Below are 17,626 nucleotides of genomic sequence, written 5' to 3'. Positions count from 1 at the left end.
CTTTTTTCCCTTTTTTATTTTCCCCACTTTTCCCCTTTTTTTCCATTCTTTTCCCCCTTTTCTCCTCCATTTTTTTCTCTTTTTTCCATTTTTCCCCATTTTTCCCTTCCCCCCCCCCCAGCCTCTTCCCGTGTTTTTCCCACTGGGATTTTTGGGGTTTGGTTTTCTCCCAGTCCCGGAATTTTTCCCCCCAAATTCCCAAAATCTCGACCCCAACCTCGCGCTGGCAGCGAGGGAAGAGCCGGGATTTGGGATCTGTGGGGAAAATTTGGGATTTTGGGGAAAAAATTTGGATTCTGGGGAAAAATTTTGGATTTTGGGGGTCCTTCCCAGGATTTGGGGCCTCCAAAATTTGGGATTTTGGATTTTCCCTCCGGAATTTGGGATTTCCCTTTGGAATTTTGGATTTTACCCTCAAAATTTGAGATTTCCCTTTGGGATTTGTTTTTTTTTTTCTGCCAGAATTTGGGAATTTCCCCCCAATATCTGGGATTTGCCCCCCAGAATTTGGATTTTCCCATTGGGATTTGGATTTTCCCCCAAAATTTGGGATTTCCCTTTGGAATTTGGTTTTTTCCCGCCAGAATTTGGGATTTTCCCATTGGGATTTGGATTTCCCCCCAAAATTTGGGATTTCCCTGTGGAATTCCCGGTGTCCCCACCCCCCACGACACTCCAGCATTTTCAGATTTTCTCTGGAATTTATTTCAGGAATTTCCTCCCCCCCTCCCCACACCCCAATCACAGCCCGGAATTTTCGGGAATTTCCGGGAATTTTGGGAGCTTCCCCAATTTTTCTCTTTCCCCCCTTTTTTTTTTTCCCATCTTTGTTCCCAAATTTTTTGGGGGATTTTTTCCCCCTCAGTGAACGAAAACTTGAGAAAATTCCAGTAAAAACTTTGGAGCTTTAGAAGTCGGGAATTTTTTGGGAAGGGGCTGAAATTTGGGATGGGGGGGGGTCAAAGGGGGGGGCAAAATTTGGGATGGGGGAGGGGAAATTTGGGCAATTCCAAGGAAATTCATCCTTGGACAGCTGGGGGGCGGCCAGTGCCAAACTGGGAGCACTGGGACGATCCCGGTGCCAAACTGGGAGCACTGGGAGGGTCCCGGTGCCAAACTGGGAGCACTGGGAGGGTCCCGGTGCCAAACTGGGAGCACTGGTGCCAAACTGGTGTCCCTGGTGGCCGAGGCGCGCGGTTACTGGTGTCACTGGTGTCACCCCGGTGCCATACCGGTGTCACTGGTGTCACTGGGACGGTCCCAGTGCCATACCAGTTGTCACACCGGTGTCATGGGTGCCATACTGGTGTCACACGGGTGTCAGGGTGTCACGGGTGTCACGGGTGTCACGGTGTCACACGGGTGTCACGGGTGTCACGGTGTCACACGGGTGTCACGGTGTCACGGTGTCACCCCGGTGTCACACGGGTGTCACATGGGTGTCACACGGGTGTCACGGTGTCACGGGTGTCACCCCGGTGTCACCCGGGTGTCACGGTGTCACACGGGTGTCACGGGAGTCAGGGTGTCACGGGTGTCACACGGGTGTCACGGGTGTCAGGGTGTCACTGGTGTCACGGGTGTCACACGGGTGTCACGGGTGGCCGAGGCGCGCAGTCACTGGTGTCACTGGGATGGTCCCAGTCCCATACCGGTGTCACTGGTGTCAGGGTGTCACCGGTGTCACACCAATGTCACGGGTGTCAGGGTGTCACCGGTGTCACACGGGTGTCACGGTGTCACACCGATGTCACGGGTGTCACACGGGTGTCACACGGGTGTCACACGGGTGTCACGGGTGTCACCCGGGTGTCACGGGTGGCCGAGGCGCGCGGCCTCGCTGCGCACGGCGCCGATCAGCTCGTGGTTGATCAGGAACACGAAACGGAGACTGGCGATCTGGGGAGCAGCCGTGAGCCCCCAGCCACCCAAAACACCCAGAGACCCCTCCCCAAAACACCCCAGAGACCCCTCCCCAAAATATCCCAACACCCAGAGACCCCTCCCCAAAACACCCAGAGACCCCAACATAGAGACCCCTCCCCAAAATACCCCAGAGACCCCAGCCACCCAAAACACCCAGAGACCCCTCCCCAAATACCCCAGAGACCCCTCCCCAAAATATCCCAACACCCAGAGACCCCTCCCCAAAACACCCCAGAGACCCCAACACAGAGACCCCTCCTCAAAATAGAGACCCCAAATCCAGGAATCCTCTGGAGACCCCTCCCCATATCCAGGGACCCCCAAAAACCCCCCAAACACCCTAAGGCCCTTCAAAAACCCCCAAACCCCCCCAAACCCCCTCAGACCCCCGCAAATCCCCCCCAAATCCCTCCAGGACCCCCCTCAAACCCCCCAAACCCCCTAAATGCCGCCAAAACCCCCCAAAAGACCCCCAAACCCTCCCCAGGACCCCCCTCAAACCCCCCCCCAAATCCCCTCCAAATCCCCCCAGCCTCCTCCAAATCCCCCCAGACCCCCTCAAATCCCCCCCAGACCCCCCTAAACCCCCCCAAATCCCCCCCAGACCCCCTCAAATCCCCCCAGGACCCCCCCAAATCCCCCCCAGACACCCCCAAATCCCCCTCAAATCCCCCCAGGACCCCCCAAATCCCCCCCAGACCCCCTCAAATTTCCCCCAAATCCCCCCAGGACCTCCCCAAATCCCCCAGGACCCCCAAATCCCCCCAGACCCCCTCAAATCCCCCCTGGACCCCCTCAAATTCCCCCCAAATCCCCCCAGGACCTCCCCAAATCCCCCCCAGACCCCCTCAAATCCCCCCCAAATCCCCCCAGGACCCCTCAAATCCTCCCCAGACCCCCTCAAATCCCCCCCAGGGCCCCCCAAATCCCCCAGGACCCCCCAAGTCCCCTCAGGACCTCCCCAAATCCCCCCCAGACACCTCCAAATCCCCCCAGGACCCCCCCAAATCCCCCCAGGACCTCCCCAAATCCCCCAGGACCCCCCAAGCCCCCCGGACCCCCACTGCACCTCCACCACGGAGTTGTTGCAGAGTTTCCATTTGCTGCCCCCCAGCACCGGGCGGCCGTCGATGAAGATCGGCCGCCGGCCCTCGTTGGCGATGAAGAACTCGCCGTTGTTCTTCAGCTTGATCACCCCTGGCGGGCGAATCCCCAGCGTTCCCCACCGCCCCCCAAAATTCCACAGGCGCCCCCAAGGCTTTTGGGGGGGGTCGGGAAAGGATTGGCAGAGCAACGGGGAGAAAGAGCCCAAAGATCGCCCCAAAATTGTCCCCGAAAATCCCCCCGGGACCCCAAAAAAATAGCCACAAACGGATGGGGGAGCTGAAAGCCCACCCAAAAAAAACCCAAAAGCGCAACCCGAGACCCCTCCAAAAACCCCAAAAATACCCAAAAAACCCCCAAAATCCCCCAAATCCCCTCAGAGGGTGCCCCCAAACCCCAGGGGATCCCAAAAAACCCCAAAAAATCCCCAAAAAACCCAAATCCCCCCAGATCATCCCGGGTTCCTTCTAAAAAACCTCAGGAACTCCCCCAAAATAACCCAAAAAAAAACCCCAAAATACCCCAAAAAACACCAAACTCCCTGGGAGGAGCCCCCCAAAACCCCTGGGGGACCCCAAAAACCCCCAAAAAACCCAAATCCCCCCAAAAAAAACCCAAATCCCCCCAGAAAAACCCAAATCCCCCCCAGATCACCCTGGGATCCCTCCAAAAACCTCAGGAACTTGTCTCAAAAACCCCAAAAAAAACCCAAAAAAAACCCCGAAAATCCCCCGAACTCCCTGGGAGGAGCCCCCCAAACTCCCTGGGGGACCCCAAAAAAACCCAAATCCCCCCAAAAAATCCCCAAAACCCCAAAAAAAACCCAAATCCCCCCCAGATCACCCTGGGATCCCTCCAAAAAACCTCAGGAACTTGTCTCAAAAACCCCAAAAAAAACCCAAAAAAACCCCGAAAATCCCCCGAACTCCCTGGGAGGAGCCCCCCAAACTCCCTGGGGGACCCCAAAAACTCCAAAAAAACCCCAAAAGCCCCAAAAGCCCGAGCGCAGCCCACCCTGCTTGCGGGAGATCTTCCAGGCCGGCCCCTCCAGCGCCAGGTCCACGTCGATCTGGTTGTCCTTGGTGGCTCTGCCCAGCGTGATCTGGGGGTTTTGGGGCATTTTTGGGGCATTTTTGGGGCTTTTGGGGTTTTTTGGGGTTTTTGGGGTTCCCCCAGGGTTTTGGTGAGGTCCTTACAGGGTTTTTTGGGGATTTTTTTGGTGTTTTTTTTGGGATTTTTTGGGGGGAGCTCCCGAGGTTTTTAGAGGGAACCCAGCGTGATCGGGGGGATTTGGGGTTTTTGGGGCGTTTTTGGATTTTTTGGGGTTCCCCAGGGGTTTTTTGGGGGGTTCCTCCCAGAGAGTCTGGGGGATTTTGTGGGTGTTTTTGGGGTATTTTGGGGGATATTTTGGGGTATTTTGGGGATATTTTTGGGGTATTTTGGGGATTGTTTTTGGGGATATTTTTGGGGTATTTTTAAGGTACTTTAGGGTGTTTTTGGGGATATTTTGGGGTACTTTAGGGTGTTTTTGGGGATATTTTGGGGTATTTTTGGGGATATTTTGGGGATATTTTGGGGTATTTTTGGGATTGTTTTTGGGGATATTTTTGGGGTATTTTTGGGATTGTATTTGGGAATATTTTTGGGGATATTTTTGGGGTACTTTAGGGTGTTTTTGGGGATTTTTTGGGGTGTTTTGGGGTACTTTAGGGTGTTTTTGGGGATATTTTTGGGGTATTTTTAGGGTACTTTAGGGTATTTTTGGGGATATTTTTGGGGTGTTTTGGGGTATTTTTGGGGTACTTTTGGGGTACTCTAGGGTGTTTTTGGGTGCTTTGGGGCCGCACCTCGCGCGAGCGCATCAGGTACCGAACCATGCGGCCCCGCAGCACGGCCAGGGTCTGGCTGTCGAAATCCGGGGAGCTCATCCCTGCGGACAGACGGACAGCGAGGGACAGTGAGGGACAGACGGATGGGCACGGGGATGGACAGACTGACCCAGGGACGCACCGTCCGTCCGTCTGTCCGTCCGCGCCCACCTGTGATGGAGTCCACCAGCACCTGCCAGCGCTGCAGCTCCTGCTCCAGCTGCCGGATCTCGCGCTTCTGCCGCCGGTCAGCCACGGTCAGCTCTGCAGGACAGACGGACACACACGGTCAGCTGTGCAGGACAGACGGACAGACAGACAGACACGGTCAGCTCTGCAGGACAGACGGACAGACACGGTCAGCTCTGCACGGACAGACGGACAGACAGACAGACAGCCACGGTCAGCTCTGCAGGACAGACAGACAGACAGACAGACACGGTCAGCTCTGCAGGACAGACGGACACACAGACAGACAGACAGACACGGTCAGCTCTGCAGGACAGACGGACAGACACGGTCAGCTCTGCAGGACAGACAGACAGACACGGTCAGCTCTGCAGGACAGACGGACAGACACGGTCAGCTCTGCAGGACAGACGGACAGACAGACAGACAGACACGGTCAGCTCTGCAGGACAGACGGACACACAAACATGGTCAGCTCTGCAGGACAGATGGACACACAGACAGACACGGTCAGCTCTGCAGGACAGACGGACACACAGACAGACAGACAGACACGGTCAGCTCTGCAGGACAGACGGACACACACGGTCAGCTCTGCAGTACAGACGGACACACAGACAGACACGGTCAGCTCTGCAGGACAGACGGACAGACAGACAGACAGACAGACACAGTCAGCTCTGCAGGACAGACGGACAGACACACAGACACGGGGTCAGCTCTGCAGGACAGACGGACAGACACGGTCAGCTCTGCAGGACAGACGGACACACACGGTCAGCTCTGCAGGACAGACGGACAGACAGACACGGTCAGCTCTGCAGGACAGACGGACAGACAGACACGGTCAGCTCTGCAGGACAGACGGACAGACACGGTCAGCTCTGCACAGACAGACAGACAGACACGGTCAGCTCTGCAGGACAGACGGACAGACAGACAGACAGACACGGTCAGCTCTGCAGGACAGACGGACAGACACGGTCAGCTCTGCACAGACAGACAGACAGACACGGTCAGCTCTGCAGGACAGACGGACAGACACGGTCAGCTCTGCAGGACAGACAGACAGACACGGTCAGCTCTGCACAGACAGACAGACAGACACGGTCAGCTCTGCAGGACAGACGGACAGACAGACAGACAGACACGGTCAGCTCTGCAGGACAGACGGACACACAGACAGACAGACACGGGGTCAGCTCTGCACGGACAGACAGACACACAGACACGGTCAGCTCTGCAGGACAGACGGACAGACAGACAGACAGACAGACACAGTCAGCTCTGCAGGACAGACGGACAGACAGACACGGTCAGCTCTGCAGGACAGACGGACAGACAGACAGACACGGTCAGCTCTGCAGGACAGACGGACAGACAGACACGGTCAGCTCTGCAGGACAGATGGACAGACAGACACACAGACACGGTCAGCTCTGCAGGACAGACGGACACACAGACAGACAGACACGGTCAGCTCTGCACAGACAGACAGACAGACACAGTCAGCTCTGCAGGACAGACGGACAGACAGACACGGTCAGCTCTGCAGGACAGACGGACACACAGACAGACACGGTCAGCTCTGCACAGACAGACGGACAGACACGGTCAGCTCTGCAGGACAGACGGACAGACAGACACGGTCAGCTCTGCAGGACAGACAGACAGACAGACACGGTCAGCTCTGCAGGACAGACGGACAGACAGACAGACACGGTCAGCTCTGCAGGACAGACGGACAGACACACAGACACGGGGTCAGCTCTGCACGGACAGACGGACAGACACGGTCAGCTCTGCAGGACAGACGGACAGACAGACACGGTCAGCTCTGCACAGACAGACAGACAGACACGGTCAGCTCTGCACAGACAGACAGACAGACACGGTCAGCTCTGCAGGACAGACGGACACACAGACAGACAGACACGGGGTCAGCTCTGCACGGACAGACAGACACACAGACACGGTCAGCTCTGCAGGACAGACGGACAGACAGACAGACAGACAGACACAGTCAGCTCTGCAGGACAGACGGACAGACAGACAGACAGACAGACACAGTCAGCTCTGCAGGACAGACGGACAGACAGACACGGTCAGCTCTGCAGGACAGATGGACAGACAGACACACAGACACGGTCAGCTCTGCAGGACAGACGGACACACAGACAGACAGACACGGTCAGCTCTGCACAGACAGACAGACAGACACAGTCAGCTCTGCAGGACAGACGGACAGACAGACACGGTCAGCTCTGCAGGACAGACGGACACACAGACAGACACGGTCAGCTCTGCACAGACAGACGGACAGACACGGTCAGCTCTGCAGGACAGACGGACAGACAGACACGGTCAGCTCTGCAGGACAGACAGACAGACAGACAGACACGGTCAGCTCTGCAGGACAGACGGACAGACAGACACGGTCAGCTCTGCAGGACAGACGGACACACGGACAGACACGGTCAGCTCTGCAGGACAGACGGACAGACAGACACGGTCAGCTCTGCAGGACAGACGGACAGACAGACACGGTCAGCTCTGCAGGACAGACGGACAGACACGGTCAGCTCTGCAGGACAGACGGACAGACAGACAGACAGACACGGTCAGCTCTGCAGGACAGACGGACACACAAACATGGTCAGCTCTGCAGGACAGATGGACACACAGACAGACACGGTCAGCTCTGCAGGACAGACGGACACACAGACAGACAGACAGACACGGTCAGCTCTGCAGGACAGACGGACACACACGGTCAGCTCTGCAGTACAGACGGACACACAGACAGACACGGTCAGCTCTGCAGGACAGACGGACAGACAGACAGACAGACAGACACAGTCAGCTCTGCAGGACAGACGGACAGACACACAGACACGGGGTCAGCTCTGCAGGACAGACGGACAGACACGGTCAGCTCTGCAGGACAGACGGACACACACGGTCAGCTCTGCAGGACAGACGGACAGACAGACACGGTCAGCTCTGCAGGACAGACGGACAGACAGACACGGTCAGCTCTGCAGGACAGACGGACAGACACGGTCAGCTCTGCACAGACAGACAGACAGACACGGTCAGCTCTGCAGGACAGACGGACAGACAGACAGACAGACACGGTCAGCTCTGCAGGACAGACGGACAGACACGGTCAGCTCTGCACAGACAGACAGACAGACACGGTCAGCTCTGCAGGACAGACGGACAGACACGGTCAGCTCTGCAGGACAGACAGACAGACACGGTCAGCTCTGCACAGACAGACAGACAGACACGGTCAGCTCTGCAGGACAGACGGACAGACAGACAGACAGACACGGTCAGCTCTGCAGGACAGACGGACACACAGACAGACAGACACGGGGTCAGCTCTGCACGGACAGACAGACACACAGACACGGTCAGCTCTGCAGGACAGACGGACAGACAGACAGACAGACAGACACAGTCAGCTCTGCAGGACAGACGGACAGACAGACACGGTCAGCTCTGCAGGACAGACGGACAGACAGACAGACACGGTCAGCTCTGCAGGACAGACGGACAGACAGACACGGTCAGCTCTGCAGGACAGATGGACAGACAGACACACAGACACGGTCAGCTCTGCAGGACAGACGGACACACAGACAGACAGACACGGTCAGCTCTGCACAGACAGACAGACAGACACAGTCAGCTCTGCAGGACAGACGGACAGACAGACACGGTCAGCTCTGCAGGACAGACGGACACACAGACAGACACGGTCAGCTCTGCACAGACAGACGGACAGACACGGTCAGCTCTGCACAGACAGACGGACAGACACGGTCAGCTCTGCAGGACAGACGGACAGACAGACACGGTCAGCTCTGCAGGACAGACAGACAGACAGACAGACACGGTCAGCTCTGCAGGACAGACGGACAGACAGACACGGTCAGCTCTGCAGGACAGACGGACACACAGACAGACACGGTCAGCTCTGCACAGACAGACGGACAGACACGGTCAGCTCTGCAGGACAGACGGACAGACAGACACGGTCAGCTCTGCAGGACAGACAGACAGACAGACAGACACGGTCAGCTCTGCAGGACAGACGGACAGACAGACAGACACGGTCAGCTCTGCAGGACAGACGGACAGACACACAGACACGGGGTCAGCTCTGCACGGACAGACGGACAGACACGGTCAGCTCTGCAGGACAGACGGACAGACAGACACGGTCAGCTCTGCAGGACAGACAGACAGACAGACAGACACGGTCAGCTCTGCAGGACAGACGGACAGACAGACAGACACGGTCAGCTCTGCAGGACAGACGGACAGAAACACAGACACGGGGTCAGCTCTGCACGGACAGACGGACAGACACGGTCAGCTCTGCAGGACAGACGGACACACAGACAGACAGACAGACAGACACGGTCAGCTCTGCAGGACAGACGGACACACAAACATGGTCAGCTCTGCAGGACAGACGGACACACAGACAGACAGACAGACACGGTCAGCTCTGCAGGACAGACGGACACACACGGTCAGCTCTGCAGTACAGACGGACACACAGACAGACACGGTCAGCTCTGCAGGACAGACAGACAGACACGGTCAGCTCTGCAGGACAGACGGACAGACAGACAGACAGACAGACACAGTCAGCTCTGCAGGACAGACGGACAGACACACAGACACGGGGTCAGCTCTGCAGGACAGACGGACAGACACGGTCAGCTCTGCAGGACAGACGGACACACACGGTCAGCTCTGCAGGACAGACGGACAGACAGACACGGTCAGCTCTGCAGGACAGACGGACAGACAGACACGGTCAGCTCTGCAGGACAGACAGACAGACAGACAGACAGACACGGTCAGCTCTGCAGGACAGACGGACACACAGACAGACAGACACGGGGTCAGCTCTGCACGGACAGACAGACACACAGACACGGTCAGCTCTGCAGGACAGACGGACAGACAGACAGACAGACAGACACAGTCAGCTCTGCAGGACAGACGGACAGACAGACACGGTCAGCTCTGCAGGACAGACGGACAGACAGACAGACACGGTCAGCTCTGCACAGACAGACGGACAGACACGGTCAGCTCTGCAGGACAGACGGACAGACAGACACGGTCAGCTCTGCAGGACAGACAGACAGACAGACAGACACGGTCAGCTCTGCAGGACAGACGGACAGACAGACAGACACGGTCAGCTCTGCAGGACAGACGGACAGACACACAGACACGGGGTCAGCTCTGCACGGACAGACGGACAGACACGGTCAGCTCTGCAGGACAGACGGACAGACAGACACGGTCAGCTCTGCACAGACAGACAGACAGACACGGTCAGCTCTGCACAGACAGACAGACAGACACGGTCAGCTCTGCAGGACAGACGGACACACAGACAGACAGACACGGGGTCAGCTCTGCACGGACAGACAGACACACAGACACGGTCAGCTCTGCAGGACAGACGGACAGACAGACAGACAGACAGACACAGTCAGCTCTGCAGGACAGACGGACAGACAGACAGACAGACAGACACAGTCAGCTCTGCAGGACAGACGGACAGACAGACACGGTCAGCTCTGCAGGACAGATGGACAGACAGACACACAGACACGGTCAGCTCTGCAGGACAGACGGACACACAGACAGACAGACACGGTCAGCTCTGCACAGACAGACAGACAGACACAGTCAGCTCTGCAGGACAGACGGACAGACAGACACGGTCAGCTCTGCAGGACAGACGGACACACAGACAGACACGGTCAGCTCTGCACAGACAGACGGACAGACACGGTCAGCTCTGCAGGACAGACGGACAGACAGACACGGTCAGCTCTGCAGGACAGACGGACACACAGACAGACACGGTCAGCTCTGCACAGACAGACGGACAGACAGACAGACACGGTCAGCTCTGCAGGACAGACGGACAGACAGACACGGTCAGCTCTGCAGGACAGACGGACACACAGACAGACACGGTCAGCTCTGCAGGACAGACAGACAGACAGACAGACACGGTCAGCTCTGCAGGACAGACGGACAGACAGACACGGTCAGCTCTGCAGGACAGACGGACAGACAGACACGGTCAGCTCTGCAGGACAGACGGACACACGGACAGACACGGTCAGCTCTGCAGGACAGACGGACAGACAGACACGGTCAGCTCTGCAGGACAGACGGACACACGGACAGACACGGTCAGCTCTGCAGGACAGACGGACAGACAGACACGGTCAGCTCTGCAGGACAGACGGACAGACAGACACGGTCAGCTCTGCAGGACAGACGGACACACGGACAGGGCTCAGCTGGGACAGACGGACACACGGACAGGGCTCAGCTGGGACAGACGGACACACGGACAGGGCTCAGCTGGGACAGACGGACACACGGCCCCGGGGCCGGCGCCCTGCAGGCTCTGGAAGGTTCCGGAAGGTCCGGGGGGGGCGGGGTCTCACCGTGCTCCAGGACCTCGTCCCGCACGTCCCTGGGGGGGCGAGGGGTGACACAGAGACCCCAAAACACCCAAAAAACCCCAAATAACCCCAAAAACCCCAAATGACACCAAACAACCCCAAATAACCCCAAAAATACCCAAATAACACAAAAAAACCCAAAACACCCAAACAAAACCCCCAAAAAACCCAAAAACCCCCAAAAATACCCAAATAACACAAAAAAAAACCCCAAAACACCCAAAAAAACCCCAAAAAACACCAAATACCCAAATACCCAAATAACCCCAAAAACCCCAAATAACACCAAACTACACCAAATAACCCCAAAAATACCCAAATAACACAAAAAAAAAAAACCCCAAAACACCCAAAAAACCCCAAAAAACACCAAATAACACCAAATAACCCCAAAAATACCCAAAGAACACAAAAAAAACCCCCCAAAAAACAAAAAAAAACCCAAAAATAACACCAAACATCCCAAAAACCCGAAATAACCCAAAAATACCCAAACACCCAAAAAAAACCCCAAAAAAAAACCAAACAACACCAAATAACCCCAAAAATACCCAAATAACACAAAAAAAAACCCAAAAAACAAACAAAAAAAAACCCCAAAAATAACACCAAAAAACCAAAAACCCCAAATAACCCAAAAATACCCAAAAACCCCAAAAAAACCCCAAATAATCCCAAAAACCCAAAAACCCCAAATAACCCCAAAAACCCAAAGCCCAAAGCCCCAGATTCCCCACAAAGCCCCTCTCAACCCCTCAGGCCCCCCGAATTCCCCCCCAGACCCCCCCAGACCCCCAAATTCCAACCGAACCCCCCCAGGACCCCCTCAGATCCCGCAAAATCCCCCCAAAATCCACCCACAACCCCTCTGAACCCCTCAGACCCCCCAAATTCCCCCCAGACCCCCCCAAATCCCCCAAATTCCCCCCAGACCCCTCAAATTCACCCAAAATCCCCTAAATCCCCCCAGACCCCCAAAATTACCCCCAAACTCCCCCAAAATCCCCCTCAGAGCCCCCAGATTCCTCCCAGGCCCCCCAAACCCCCCCACATTCCTCTAAAATCCCCCCCAGACCCCCCAAACTCCCCCCCCAAATTCCCCCAAATTCTCCCAAAATCCCCCCAGACCCCCAAACTCCCCCCCAAATTCCCCCCAAATCCCCCCCAAATTCCCCCAAAATCCCCCCAGACCCCCAAACTCCCCCCCAAATTCCCCCCAAATCCCCCCAGACCCCCAAACTCCCCCCCCAAATTCCCCCCAAATCCCCCCCAGACCCCCAAACTCCCCCCCAGACCCCCCAAATTCCCCCCAAATCCCCCCAGACCCCCAAATCCCCCAGCCCCACCTGAGCTTGCCATCGTCCAGCAGCTCCTCGGCGTCCGAGAAGTTCAGCACCTGATCCCCCTTGGGGAGGGGCTGCACTGTGGGGCCGGGGGGTCAGGCCCCAAAAACCCCCCCAAAAACCCCCCCAGGGACCCCCAAAATCCCCCAGGGACCCCCCAAACCCCCCAAATCCCACCTGAGACCCCCAAAACCCCCCAAATCCCACCTGAGACCCCCAAAATCCCCTCAGCATCTGATCCCCCTTGGGGAGGGGCTGCACTGTGGGGCCGGGGGGTCAGACCCCAAAAACCCCCCCAGGGACCCCCAAAATCCCCCAAATCCCCCAGGGACCCCCAAACCCCCCCAAATCCCACCTGAGACCCCCAAAATCCCCTCAGCACCTGATCCCCCTTGGGGAGGGGCTGCACTGTGGGGCCGGGGGGTCAGACCCCAAAACCCCCCCCAAAAACCCCCCCAGGGACCCCCAAAATCCCCCAAATCCCACCTGAGCCCCCCCCAAATCCCCCCAAAACCCCTCCAGGACCCCCAGATCCCCCCAGGAGCCCGCAGCCCCCTCTCCACCTGCCTGTGCCTGCAGCAGGTGGTACAGGTGCTGCAATTTTGGGGTCCCTGGACCTTCCAGGACCCCCCAAATCCCACCTGGGACCCCCCAAATCCCCTCCAGAGCCCCTCAAAACCCCTCCAGGACCCCCAAAATCCCCACAGGACCCCCAAAACCCCTCCAGGACTCCTGCAGCCCCCTCCCCACCTGTCTGCCCCTGCAGCAGCTGCAGGAGCTGCTGCACTTTGGGGGTCCCTGGACCTTCCAGGACCCCCCAGATCCCACCTGGGACCCCCCAGATCCCCCCAAAATCCCCCCAGGACCCCCCCAGGACCCCCCAGGAGCCCCCAGCCCCTCCCCACCTGTCTGGTCCTGCAGCAGGTGGTACTGGCGCAGGAGCTGCCAGTGCAGCTGCAGGGCCTTGGGGGTCCTGGCAGGGTAAAACACGGCCGGGTGGCGCTGCAGCAGCTCCTGGAAGGTGTCCAGCGAGGGCACAGGGCTCTGGGGACACCAGGGGACATCAGGGGACACCAGGGGACACAGGGGACAGGGCAGGGGACACGGGGACACGGGGACAGGGCAGGGGACACGGGGACAGGGCAGGGGACACGGGGACAGGGCAGGGCACAGGTCCTGGCAGGTAAAACACGGCCGGGTGGCGCTGCAGCAGCTCCTGGAAGGTGTCCAGCGAGGGCACAGGGCTCTGGGGACACCAGGGGACACCAGGGGACACCAGGGGACACCAGGGGACATGTGGGGACACGGGTCAGCAGCGGGGGGGGTGGTGACTGACACCAGGTGACATCAGGTGACATCAGGGGACACTGACCGAGGGCACGCGGGTCAGCAGCAGGGGGTGACTGACACCAGGTGACATTTGGGGACACCAGGTGACATCAGGGGACACCAGGTGACATTTGGGGACACTGACCGAGGGCACGCGGGTCAGCAGCTGCTCCTCGGCCTTGCTGAACAGGACCTTGCTCTGGATGGCGGCCACGGCCTCGGGGTGCAGCTGGCGCATGGCCTGGCACGAGTGCCTGGGGACAGCGGGGACACGTGTGACACCCCTGGGACACCCCTGGGACACCCTTGGGACACCCCCATGGCATGGCACGAGTGCCTGGGGACAGCGGGGACACGTGTGACACCCCTGGGACACCCCTGGGATACCCCCATGGCCTGGCACGAGTGCCTGGGGACAGCGGGGACACGTGTGACACCCCTGGGACACCCCTGGGACACCCCCATGGCCTGGCACAAGTGCCTGTGGACAGCGGGGACAGCTGTGACACCTTTGGGACTGTCCCCAAACCCCTCGGGGTGCACGTGTGACACCCCTGGGACACCCCTGGGACACCCCCATGGCCTGGCACGAGTGCCTGGGGACAGCGGGGACAGCGGGGACGTTGGGGACACTGGGGACACCCTTGGGACACCCCTGGCACGAGAGCCTGGGGACACGGGTGACACTGCTGGAATTGTCCCCAAATCCCCAGGGACACCCGAGACCCCCCTGGGGACACCTGAGACCCCCCTGGGGACACCCGAGACCCCCCTGGGGACACCTGAGACCCCCCTGGGGACACCCAGGACCCCCCTAGGGACACCTCAGACCCCCCTGGGGACACCCGAGACCCCCTGGGGACACCCGAGACCCCCCTGGGGACAACCAGGACCCCCCTAGGGACACCTCAGATCCCCCTGGGGACACCCGAGACCCCCCTGGGGACACCCGAGACCCCTTGGGGACACCTGAGACCCCCTGGGGACACCCGGGACCCCCTGGGGACACCTCAGACCCCCCTGGGGACACCCGAGACCCCCTGGGGACACCCGAGACCCCCCTGGGGACAACCAGGACCCCCCTAGGGACACCTCAGATCCCCCTGGGGACACCCGAGACCCCCTGGGGACACCCGAGACCCCTTGGGGACACCTGAGACCCCCTGGGGACACCCGGGACCCCCTGGGGACACCTCAGATCCCCCTGGGGACACCCGGGACCCCCCTGGGGTCCTAAAGCAGAAGCTCCCGGTGCTCCTGGGTGTCCCATGGGTGTCCCACGGGTGTCCCACGGGTGTCACCTGTGTCCCCCTGGGGTCACCTGCGTCCCCTGACTCTGCCACACCTGTGGGACCCCCAGGACCCCCCAAAGCCCCCCAGGACCCCCCAAACCGCCCTCAGAGGTGACGGGGCCGTAGAGCAGCGAGTGCCAGCGCTCCTGGGTGTCCCGTGGGTGTCCCATGGGGGCCACACGGGTGTCACCTGTGTCCCCCCAAATCCCACGACCCCCCTCACCTGTGGGACCCCCTGAGGACCCCCCAAAGCCCCCCAGGACCCCCCAAACCGCCCTCACTTGCAGATGACGGGGTCGTAGAGCAGCGAGTACCAGCGCTCCTGGATCTCGCGCAGGGTGAAGCGGCAGCTGAACTTCACCCCCAGGTGCACCGAGGTCAGGTCGTTGGTCTGGGGGGAGCCCCAAAAAAAAAACCAGCTGAGGGGAGGGGTCCTGGGGGGCTGGGGTCACCCCAAAGCTCACAGGTGAGGAGAGAGCCCCAAAACCCCCCCAGAGCCCCCCAGGTGTGCCCTCACCTGCAGCACAAGAGGCCATTGGGCCCCAAGTGACCGTTCTGGGGGGTCCCCCAATTGAGGAGGGGTCCCCCAGGTAGGTGGGGGTCACCCCAATATCCCCAGCTGATGGTGAGTCCCCCAAAGCCCCCAGGTGTGCCCTCACCTGCAGCACAAGAAGCCATTGGGCCCCAAGTGACCGTTCTGGGGTCACCCCCAAAATCCCCCCAAATCCCCCAATTAAGGGGGGTTTCCCCAGGTGGGTGGGGGTCCCCCAAGTCCCTCCAGGTGAGGAGAGACCCCCAAATCCCCCCAGGTGTGTCTCACCTGCAGCACAACCCCTCACTGATGAGTGCCCACCTGCCCAGGTCCCTTCCTTGGGGTCACCCCCAAAATCCCCCCAAATCCCCCAATTAAGGGGGGGTCCCCCAATTGAGGAGGGGTCCCCCAGGTAGGTGGGGGTCACCCCAATATCCCCAGCTGATGGCGAGTCCCCCAAAACCCCCCCAAAGCCCCCAGGTGTGCCCTCACCTGCAGCACAAGAGGCCATTGGGTCCCAAGTGACCGTTCTGGGGTCACCCCCAAAATGCCCCCAAATCCCCCAATTAAGGGGGGGTTCCCCAAAGGAGGGGGTCCCCCAGGTGGGTGGGGGTCTCCCCAGGTGTGCCTGACCTGCAGCACGGCGTTGATGAGCAGCAGGTCGTCCGCGGGTTTCCACCTGCCCAGGTCGCGGGGGGCGGGGCTGGGTTTGCTCTTCTTGAGCCGCTTGGGCAGCGCCGGGGGGGGGGCCGGGCCCGGGGGGGGGCCGGGGGGGGGCACGGCCCGTGACACCTGGGGGGCACCGGGGGGTGGGTGGCACCAGGGGGGGCACCTGGGTGTCCCCCATGTCCCCAGGATGGCCCTGACTGAGTGGGGAGGGCGAGGGGCCTGGCCGGGGGGGGGCACAGCCCATGGCACCTGGGGGGCACCGGGGGGTCCCGGGTGGTGCCTCAGTGTCCCCAGGATGGCCCTGAATGGGTGGGGAGGGCGAGGGGCCTGGCCGGGGGGGGCACAGCCCACGACACCTGGGGGGCACCGGGGGGGCACCGGGTGGTGCCTCAGTGTCCCCAGGATGGCCCTGACTGAGTGGGGAGGGCGTGGGGCCTGGCCGGGGGGGCACAGCCCACGACACCTGGGGGGCACCGGGGGGGCACCGGGTGGTGCCTCAGTGTCCCCAGGATGGCCCTGACTGTCTGGGGGGGGTGTCCCGAATCCCCCCTTCTCCCCAGCCCCCCTTTTTTCCCCTAATCCTCCAATTCCCCTCTTTCCCAAATCCCCCCCTTTTTCCACAAATTCCCCCTTGTTTCCCATATTTCTCCCCCAAATCCATGTTTCCCCAAACCCCCGTATTTCCCCCAAGTCCCCCTTTCCCCCCCTTATCCCCCCCTTTTTTTCCCAAAAATCCCACGTTTCCCCAAAATCCCATTTTCCCCCTACAAAACTCCATTTTCCCCCCAACCCCCACCTTTTTTCCCAATTTTTTCCCCCAAATCCCCATTTTTCCCCCCAAATCCCCATTTTT

The 17,626-nt window shown here is 59.4% G+C and overlaps 1 protein-coding gene across 2 annotated transcripts; it reads right to left on the bottom strand.

The window, feature by feature from the left end:
* Window positions 1–1,741: 1,741 nt before the first annotated feature.
* On the bottom strand, window positions 1,742–16,761 carry LOC137467868 (microspherule protein 1-like). Of its 2 annotated transcripts, none has more exons than XM_068179285.1 (11): window positions 16,738–16,761; window positions 15,854–15,963; window positions 14,426–14,534; window positions 13,857–13,995; window positions 12,955–13,030; window positions 11,591–11,619; window positions 5,070–5,162; window positions 4,878–4,960; window positions 4,045–4,132; window positions 2,996–3,123; window positions 1,742–1,899 (listed from the first exon to the last, which is right to left on the bottom strand). In XM_068179285.1, the coding sequence occupies exons 3-11, from the start codon at window positions 14,516–14,518 to the stop codon at window positions 1,813–1,815; spliced, it is 816 nt and encodes a 271-aa protein (XP_068035386.1). In that variant the 5' UTR covers window positions 14,519–14,534; window positions 15,854–15,963; window positions 16,738–16,761; the 3' UTR covers window positions 1,742–1,812. The 2 variants fall into 2 exon arrangements, with proteins under 2 accessions (XP_068035386.1, XP_068035387.1); XM_068179286.1 differs by having other exon boundaries at window positions 1,787–1,840.
* Between the last annotated feature and the right edge of the window lie 865 nt (window positions 16,762–17,626).

This window comes from Anomalospiza imberbis, unplaced genomic scaffold (genome assembly GCF_031753505.1).
Source record: "Anomalospiza imberbis isolate Cuckoo-Finch-1a 21T00152 unplaced genomic scaffold, ASM3175350v1 scaffold_824, whole genome shotgun sequence".
In the NCBI taxonomy this organism is placed as follows: domain Eukaryota; kingdom Metazoa; phylum Chordata; class Aves; order Passeriformes; family Viduidae; genus Anomalospiza; species Anomalospiza imberbis.
This window is presented reverse-complemented; position numbering and strand designations above follow the sequence as displayed.

Coding starts and splice junctions, on each gene's coding strand:
- LOC137467868 (XM_068179285.1), bottom strand. CDS start 14,518: ATGCGCCAGCTGCACCCCGAGGCCGTGGCCGCCATCCAGAGCAAGGTC. Junction 5,163..11,590: donor GGACGAGGTCCTGGAGCACG/GTGAGACCCCGC, acceptor TCTGTCCTGCAG/AGCTGACCGTGGCTGACCGG. Junction 4,961..5,069: donor GCTGGTGGACTCCATCACAG/GTGGGCGCGGAC, acceptor GTCTGTCCGCAG/GGATGAGCTCCCCGGATTTC.